General features: G+C 46.1%; 1 protein-coding gene across 2 annotated transcripts in view; it reads left to right on the plus strand.

The window, feature by feature from the left end:
• Positions 1 to 1,507: 1,507 nt before the first annotated feature.
• RBCK1 (RANBP2-type and C3HC4-type zinc finger containing 1) overlaps positions 1,508 to 9,114 on the plus strand; it is a 19,749-nt gene continuing 12,142 nt past the window's right edge. The window contains exons 1-3 of one of the 2 annotated variants that reach the window (XM_028485967.2): positions 1,508 to 1,569; positions 2,153 to 2,245; positions 3,307 to 3,451. In XM_028485967.2, coding sequence (XP_028341768.1) covers positions 2,224 to 2,245; positions 3,307 to 3,451 — 167 coding nt within the window. In that variant the 5' untranslated portion in view covers positions 1,508 to 1,569; positions 2,153 to 2,223. Of the gene's footprint in view, positions 1,570 to 1,589; positions 2,246 to 3,306; positions 3,452 to 9,114 lie in introns of those variants that run through there. The other variant, XM_007124240.4, reaches the window with a different exon arrangement.

Consider the following 9,114-nt stretch of genomic DNA (forward strand, 5'->3'; position numbering starts at 1 on the left):
TTCTCAATAAAGCTATTTAAAGAAAGAACAGCAGTTAGATTGACAGGTGAAGATGTTTTAACAGCAACAATGGAAGCCAGAAGACAATGGAATGCTGTCTTCAAGGTGTTGAAATGCCAGCTAGAATTCTATACCCAGCAAAAACATCTCTCAAGAGTGAGGTCTAAATAAAGATTTTTCAAACAAAAACCAAGAAAGTTTGTCACGAGAAGACTCACCCTACAGGGACTTCTAAAACAACAGTTCTCAAACTTGGCTTCTCATTACACTCACCAAAGAGCTTAAAAATTCCTGACACCTGGACCCACCCCAGATATTCTGAATCAATTGATCTGAGATGTGACCTGGGCATAGGATTTTTAAAAGTTCCCCAGGTGATTCAAACATACAGCTCAGGCTGAGAACCTCTGTCTTATGGGATATATTTCAGGCAAAAAGAAATTGATCCCAGATGAAAGTCTGAGATTCCTTCATTCCTTTAACATAATCCATGGGCAACTATTATGTGTTGGAAACTGTTCTAGACACCAGGAACACAGCAATGAGCAAAACACACAAAAGTCCCCACCCTCTAGAAGAGGGAAACAGCCAAAAGATAACCAAGATAAAGAAGTAAAATATGCTGTTAGATAGTAATACATGCTTTGGGAAAAAATGAAGCCAGGAAGGAGAATATAAAATGCTAGATTTAGGTGCGTGTGTGTGAAATTTCAGATAGAGTGGACAGGGAAGACTTTTGGCTAAAGCCCAAAATAAAGGGCAAGAGCAATCCATGAAGATATTTGGGCTATGGCAAGTGCAAAGGCCCTGAGGTGGGAGTGTGTCTGCCTTGTTCCAGGATCTGGAGGCCAATGGGTCTTGAGTGGAGTGAGCCAAGAGGATAATAGTCAGAGAAGGAGCGGCGGCAGTTGCAGGCCTTTCGGGGACCTCGGCTTTTACTTTGAGTGAGATGGGAGCTACTGGGAGTGTTTTGAGGAGTGGCATGGCTTGATTCTAACAGGGCCCTCTGGCAGCTGGGTGGAAAATGGATTGTAGTGACCAAAAAGGAAAGCAAGGAGCCCAATGAGGAGTCTGGTGCAGTACGCCGGAGGAGAAAGGATGGAGGTGGATTGGGATGGGGGGTGGAGGAGGTGAGAGGTGACAGATTCTGGAACTATCGTGCAGGCCGAGCCCATAGGATCTGTTGATCTATGGGATGAGGGGTGGGAGAAAAGTTCAGGGTGGGAAGACTGGAGGATGCAAAGAGCTTCCAGCCTGTGCCCGGCGAAAACAAACTTCATTAGTGGCCCAATCAAAAGGTGGAGAGTGACCGCCGAGAGGCAGCGTCCGGCTGGCTAAGGGTGGGCTCCTGAGGCCGTCCGGCCTGGATTTAAATCCGGCTGCGTGGCCTCGGACAGATCAGAAACAAACAGAGCCTCTATTTCTTCTACAAAAGGAGCAAGGACCGGCCTGCCCGCCGCAGTGCTGGCAGCTGCACTGAGCAGGGGCGGTCTCCACGTCGCTCCCCGCCCCTCCAGGCCCCGCCCACTCCCCCACCCCTCCCACGGCGCTGCCGGCTTTGCTGCTCGGGTGAGTGAGGGTCTAGGAGTCCGGGTCCGGCCGGGGGCGGGGTGGGAACGCCTCGGACTGCGGGACAGAGCGCCCCGGACCGCCGAGATCCGGAGCAGGGGCCGCCGCCGGGTCGCCGGAACGGGAGGGAGACCCGGATCCCGCGAGACTCTTCCGCCCCACTTCCGGGGCCGCCACTTTCACTTTCTTTTCCGTGGAGGCTGCTCCCCTCCCTCTCCTGACTGACAGGGGCCGCCCCGCGGGGGAGTTGGGCTGAAATCCGGCGCCCCGGAGGGCGCTTTTCCCCATCAGGGAAAAGGGGAGGCCCTCCTCGGGGACTCCTTGCGCCCAGGCTGTGCGTCGTCCCTCCCCGCACTAAGGCCTGTCCCGTTTCCTCTGTTGCCCTTTGCGGGCTTGGCTTGGTGCCCCCTTTCACTTCCCACGCGGGGACCCGGCCCGTTCCCTATCCCAGGCCCCATCCCCGGTCCTCGGGTAGTGTGATGCTACCCGACTGCCACCGGGGACACCGAGGCACAAAGAAGGCTTGGGCCGCGCCAGAGGCCACCGGCCTGGACTGAGTTGCTCGTGGTCGCCCGTCCTCTAGCAAGTGACCGGGAGGTGGCATTTCCCCGGAGCTGCAGCCCCCGCCTGGGGGGATGGGCACAACCACGCCAGATGGACGAGAAGATCAAGAAAGGTGGGCACAGCCTGGAGGCGACTGAGAAACTTCGGGGGGGAGGGGGGAGGGGCATTAACTCTGCAGCCCCACCACCTGCCCCTCAGTTTCCTCCCTTGGGGCCTGGTTCCTTCCAGGGGCCTCTTGTCATTCATTTACTTGATGCCCCTGAGGCCTCAGTGGGCCAGCTCTGCTGGGAAGGGTGTAGGGAGCTCCCAGAGGACACAGGAGACCACCCAGGCTGGTGAGGGAGTAGACCTCAAGGGTCGTTGCCTTCCCTCTGGCCCCTTCCACCCAGTGTGGGAGAACTTAAGTTAGGTCATGTCACCAACCTGCTCACATACCCTCCTGTGCTCCTTGTTCTTAGAACAAAGCCCAGAGCAGTTGGGTAGCCCACAGGCCTGCTGGCTTAGCTGACCTCTGCCTTCCCCCATTGGGCCACTTGGTCATTCTGCTGGAGCCCCACCGGTTTCTGTTCTAATCCAGCCATTTCTTGCCCAAGGCCTTTCCCTTTCCCTCTCTCTGTACCTGGAACACTTTTGCCCAACCGGGTCTTGACATACCCAACTTCTCCTCCTTCAGGTCTCAGCTTCAATGTCACCTCCTCCTAGAGGCTTTCCCTCATCTCCTTACTCTGTTCATTTCTTTGCCAGCATGGATCACAATCTGAATCTTTTTCTTTTGTTAAATTTGTTGATTGTCTTCTTACTGGGCTGGGAGGTCCATGAGAAGAGGCACCCTGTTTATCTTATTCACTGTTGAAGACCAGTTTCTGAGACAGTGATTGGCACACAGTAAGAATTCAATAAATGTTTGTTGTATAAATGAGTGGAAGTATGGGGGGACCTGGGAGTATGAAGGGAAAACAGAACCAAATGAGCAGGGATGGGGAGTGGGGAGTGACAGAGAAGCCCTCCCAGAGAAAAGGGACTTTTAAGCTGGGTGCTGAAGGATATGTAAGAGTTCACCAGGAAGACAGAGAGGAAGCAGCATGTACAAAGGGTCACCTCCTTTCTCACACCCTTAACCCCAGCTCCTGAAAAATAAACCCTGTGCTAACCTGCTTCCACTGTGGATTTCAGCCGAGGAGGTGGCCCAGAGACTCACCCGAGCAGTGGCTGGTGGGGATGAACAGGTGGCTATGCAGTGTGCCATATGGCTGGCAGAGCAACGGGTGCCCCTGAACGTGCAACTGAAGCCTGAGGTCTCCCCGACACAGGATATCAGGTGAGGAGTACGTAGCTGACCAGGGACTTAGGGCTTCCTGAACCCCAGTGGGCCGCGATATAGTCTTGCCTATAGAACAGTTAAGTTATTCTTAATGGCAGGTTCTGGTGTCAGGAGACCTAGCTTCAAACCCCAGCTCTGTTACAAATCAGCTCTGAGATCTAGGGCAGGTCACTTCACCTCTCAGAGTTTGTTTTTTTCATTTAGAAAATGGGGCAATATTAGTAGCTGTTCTTAGAATTGTTAGGAGGTGTATTAGGGTGTTAGGTCTCATATAACAGAAAGAAACATATTAACAGTGGTATAAACAAGTTTGATGGTACACAGTCCAGATGTGGAGGCTCTGCTCCCTGTAGTCCTCAGAGGCTCATGCTTTTGTCTTGTTATTATGCCATTCATGGCCTCCATTCTGAGGTTCACCTTATGGTCCAAAATGGCTGTTCCAATTCGAGCCATTGCATCAGCATTCTTGTCAGCAGGAAGGACGAAGGGAAGAAGGGCACCCCCCCACTCTCCTCTTAAGAACAGAGCTCAGAAAGTTGCACACACTTCTTCCACTTAACTCCCAAGGCCAGAACTTAATCTCATAGCCACACTCAGCTTGAAGGGAGGCTGTGAAATACAGCCAGGTGTTCCACTAGAGTTCAAGGCAAGGGTTAATGGATACTGTTAGTCTGCCCCAGGAGACTTAAACTTGATGCTGAAATGCTTAGCACAGTGCCTGGCACATGTTAATCACTCAATAAACGTTGTTTTTTCCTGCTTTTTTCCTGCTGTGTAGTAAGACAATAGTTTTACAGTTTCTAATTTTCAATGGTGGATCCCATTTGATTTTGTTTTATTGAGATATAATTGACAGACCATATTCAACAATTTAAACAATTCACCAATTTAAAGTTTATAGTTCAAGGCTTTTAGTATATTCACAGTTGTGCAACCATTACCGTAACCAGTTCTAGAACATTTTTTAAGAAACCCTGTATCCGTACTTTTTTTTTTTTTTTTTTAACGGCTGCTCTGTGCCCCTTGAACCCATTCCCCTGGCAGTGGAAGCTTGGAGTCTTAACCACTGGAGCACCAGGGAAGTCCCAAAACCCCATACCTGCTAATAGTCACTCCTTATCTCCCTACCTTTTTTTCCCCAATCCCCCCAACCTTAGGCAACCACTAATTTACTTTCTATCTCTAGCAATTTGCCTATTCTGGAAATTTCATATAAATGGAGTCACACACTATATAACCTTTTGTGTCTGGCTTCTTTCACTTAGCATCATGTTTTCTAGATTCATCCATGTTGTAGCACGTATCAAAACTTCATTCCTTTTTATGACTGAATAATAATCCATTGTATGGATATACCATATTTTCTTTATTAATCAGTTGATGGACATCTGGGTTGTTTCCACTTTTTTGGCTAACATGTACAACGCTGCTGTGAACATTTGTGTCCAAGTTTTTATATGGACATATTTTTTCCCCAATCTTTTATGGCTGTGTTGGGTCTTCGTTGCTGTACGCAGGCTTCTCATTGCGGAGGCTTCTCATTGCCGTGGCTTCTCGTGTTGCGGAGCACGGGCTCTAGGCACACGGACTTCAGTAGTTGTGGCTCGAAGGCTCTGGAGCTCAGGCTCAGTAGTTGTGGCACACGGGCTTAGTTGCTCCATGGCATGTGGGATCTTCCCGGACCAGGGCTCGAACCCGTGTCCCTTGCATTGGCAGGCAGATTCTTAACCACTGCACCACCAGGGAAGCCCTTCCCGGTTTTATTGAGATATAATTGACATATATAGTTAGTTTAAGGTATTGTGACTTATAATAAGAAATATATATTTGTCTTCTTCCTGTTCTTGGCACGGAACTCCTAAAACACTTGGAATTTCTTAAGTGATGAGAATGATAAAGGTGCCTTTTGTTATGTTAGTGAGGTGACTCTTGGACTGCCCCTAGATCACCTAAGGATGGGGGCTGGTCATCAGAGGAACCAATCCTGTGATTAGAGTATTGGAACCTTCAGTCCCATCACCCTGATCTTGGGGGAGAGGAAAAGGGCTGGAGGTTGAATCGATCATCAGTGGCCAGTGGATTAATCAATCATGCCCATGTAATGAAGCCTCCATAAACACTCAAAAAGACAGGGTTTGGAGAGCTTCCAGGTTGGAGATTTGGAGAGAATGGCGCCCCTCTCACATACCTTGCCTATGCTTCTCTTCTATCTGGCTGTTGTAGCCTTTTATAATAAACCAGTAATATAGTAAGTAAATATTTCTCTGAGTTCTGTGAGCTGCTCTAGCAAAATAATCAAACCCAAGGAGGAGGTTGTTGGAATCCCTAACCTATAACCAGTCAGTCAGTCAGAGAACAGGTGACAACTTGAGCTTTCAATTGGTGTGTGAAGTGGTGGGGCAGTCTTGTAGGACTGAGCCCTCAACCTGTGGAAGCTGACGCTGTCTCTGGGTAGAGAGTGCCAGAATCGAGTTGAATTGTAGGACGCCTTGCTGGTGTCTGAAAATTGCTTGGTGGTGTGTGGAAAGCCTTCCTCCTCTTCCCCTTCCACAGGTTGGAAATTGAGCCTCAGAACCATTTTAGGTGTATGACACAATGATTTAATATATGTATGTATTGTGGAATGATTACCACAGTAAGTTTAGTTAACATCCATTGCCTCACATAGTGATAAATTATTTTTTCTTGTGATGACAACTTTTAAGATTTACTCTCAGCAGTTTTCAAATGTATGATACAACATTGTTAACTATGGTCACCATGCTGTACAGCACTTCCCCAGAACTTATTTATCTTAAAACAGGAAGTTGTACCTTTTGACCACCTTCACCCCCCACCCTGCCAGTCTATTCTTTTCTCTGACATCGGTTTTTTTAAATTCCACATATAAGTGATATCATACAGTATTTGTCTTTCTCTGTCTGACTTATTTCACTTAGCATGATGACCTCAAGGCCCATGTTGTTGCAAAGGGAAGGATTTCCTTCTTTTTATGGCTGAATAATATTCCATTGTATATATATACTGTACATGGAAACAACCTAAGTAACCATGAATGAATAAAGAAAATGTGGTGTATATGTATACAATGGACACATATTTTCATTTCCCATTCTGTGGGTTGTCTTTTCACTGTATTGATAGTGTCCTTTGAAGCACAAGTTTTTAATTTTGATGAAGGACTGTTTATCTGTTTTCTTTTGTTGTTTGCCCTTTGGACGTCATCTAAGAAACCACTGCCTCATACATGGTCATAAAGGTGTATCCCTATTTATTTTTTTAAGAGGTTTATAGTTATAGCTCTTACATTTAAGTCTTTGATCCCTTTTGAGTTAATTTTAGTATATGGTGTGAGGTCCAACTTCATTCTTTTGCTTGTGAATATCTAGATATCACAGCATTATTTTTTTTTAATTAATTAATTAATTTATTTATTTTTGGTTGCATTGGGTCTTCGTTGCTGCACACAGGCTTTCTCTAGTTGCGGTGAGCTGGGGCTGCTCTTCGTTGCGGTGCATGGGCTTAATTGCGGTGCGCGGGCTTCTCTTTGTGGTACGCAGGCTTCTCATTGCGGTGGCTTCTCTTGTTGCGGAGCATGGGCTCTAGGCACTTGGGCTTCAGTAGTTGCGGCGCAAGGGCTCAGTAGTCGTGGCTTGTGGGCTCTAGAGCGCAGGCTTAGTAGCTATGGCGCACGGGCTTAGCTGCTCAGCAGCATGTGGGATCTTCCTGGACCAGGGATTGAACCCGTGTCCCCTGCATTGGCAGGTGGATTCTCAACCACTGTGCCGGGGCTTCCCTGGTGGCGCAGTGGTTGAGAATCTGCCTGCCAATGCAGGGGACGCGGGTTCGTGCCCCGGTCCGGGAAGATCCCACATGCCGCGGAGCAACCAAGCCCGTGAGCCACAATTACTGAGCCTGCACGTCTGGAGGCTGTGCTCCGCAACAAGAGAGGCCGCGATAGTGAGAGGCCTGTGCACCGCGATGAAGAGTGGCCCCCGCTTGCCACGACTAGAGAAAGCCCTCGCACAGAAATGAAGACCCAACACAGCCAAAAATACATAAATAAAAATTAATTAACCACTGTGCCACCAGGGAAGTACCTGCATTATTTGTTAAAAAAACTATTTTGTCCCTGTTTAATATCTTGGCACCTTTGTTGAAAATTAATTGACCATAAATCTGAGGTTTATTTCTGGAATCTAATTTCTATTCCATTGCTCTATATGTCTGTCCTTATGCCACTAACATACAGTTTTGATTATTATAGCTTTGTAGTAAGTTTTTAAAATAGAAGCATGAGTCCTCCAACTTTGTTTATCTCTTTCAAGATTGTTTTTGGCTATTCGGGGTCCTTTGAATCTCCATATGAATTTTAGGATCAGCATGTCAATTTCTGCAAAAAATGTCAGCTGGGATTTTGACAGGGATTGCATTGAATCTGTCGATCAATTGGCCATTTGATTTAAATAAAATACTTGAATATTAAATGGCACTGTAGTTTCTGCTGTAAAACATACACTACACACAGCTTGTTTATATCAGTTGTACTTGTTACTGCCACAGCATAATTTAATTAGCTGTTACATCAAGCAATAAAACATGAGTGCTAAAAGAGAATTGTGTCTATGAAAACTAAGTTGATTGCTTTAGAAAGACAAGATAGAGATGAGGCACCAAAAAAACCTGTTATCATTTTAGGGTGGGACAGTTGTAAAAAATATGGTAAAAATCCAGAAGGGCTCTGTACTCAGATGCTTTGAGAGTGTAAGTTTTTGCTCCACTTTAAAGAAGCTGATACTGGAAGTTATAGACCATGTATAATGCATGTGGTTCATACAAAAAGAAAAAATCATGGGGAACTCCAGTAGCAGATTTGTACTCAGAAAAAGCCATTGTCCTTTTACCTGGAGATTGGCCATTGAATGTGCATTTGTATCCTGTAAGGTAAAATTAAGTGTTAAAGTCGGCAGCTGTTTTTGCAGCTCTCTGCTTTAACAATTTTTCTGACTAACTGATCACCACTGATCCTGATGACATTAGATATGAGGGTTCCGACTGTATTTTTCTGTTATTGGTGTTAAGGTTATAGCTTTTAGATTTTGTTTCCTAAGTAAAATTCAGGCTTCTATGCTTTGCCTCTAGGTTGATTCTAAAAATGTAAACCCACTGAAATAGCATTTATAGTATTTTGATTATGGAAATATTACTCAGTGTAGAATAAGTAGTGCAGTTGAAACTTTATGCACTTTCATGTTTCAAAACCCCTGTTGCTTGAAGAAGAATGTCTTGAAGGTTAAGATCTCGTCCTTCTTTAAATTTCCTTTTACTTTTCTTCCATTCTCCTGCATCAGACTCAGCTATTCTTTTTTTTTTTTTCTTGTATTTCAAAAACTTTTCATGTGGAGAGGTGGATGGTAAACTTTTGGCGTCTATACATGTCTAAAAATTTCTTATTTTCCTGATAGTTGGCTGGGTGTTGAAAATCATTATCCTGAGGAATTTTGAGGTATTTTCTGGAGTATTTTAAAGCAAGTCTCAGATTTTAGTTCATTCATAAGTAATTTGATGTCTTTAAAAAAAATGACTTTAGGGCTTCCCTGGTGGCGCAGTGGTTGAGAGTCCGCCTGCCGATGCAGGGGACACGGGTTCGTGCGCCGGTC

The sequence above is a fragment of the Physeter macrocephalus genome, unplaced genomic scaffold, assembly GCF_002837175.3.
Source record: "Physeter macrocephalus isolate SW-GA unplaced genomic scaffold, ASM283717v5 random_628, whole genome shotgun sequence".
Taxonomy (NCBI): domain Eukaryota; kingdom Metazoa; phylum Chordata; class Mammalia; order Artiodactyla; family Physeteridae; genus Physeter; species Physeter macrocephalus.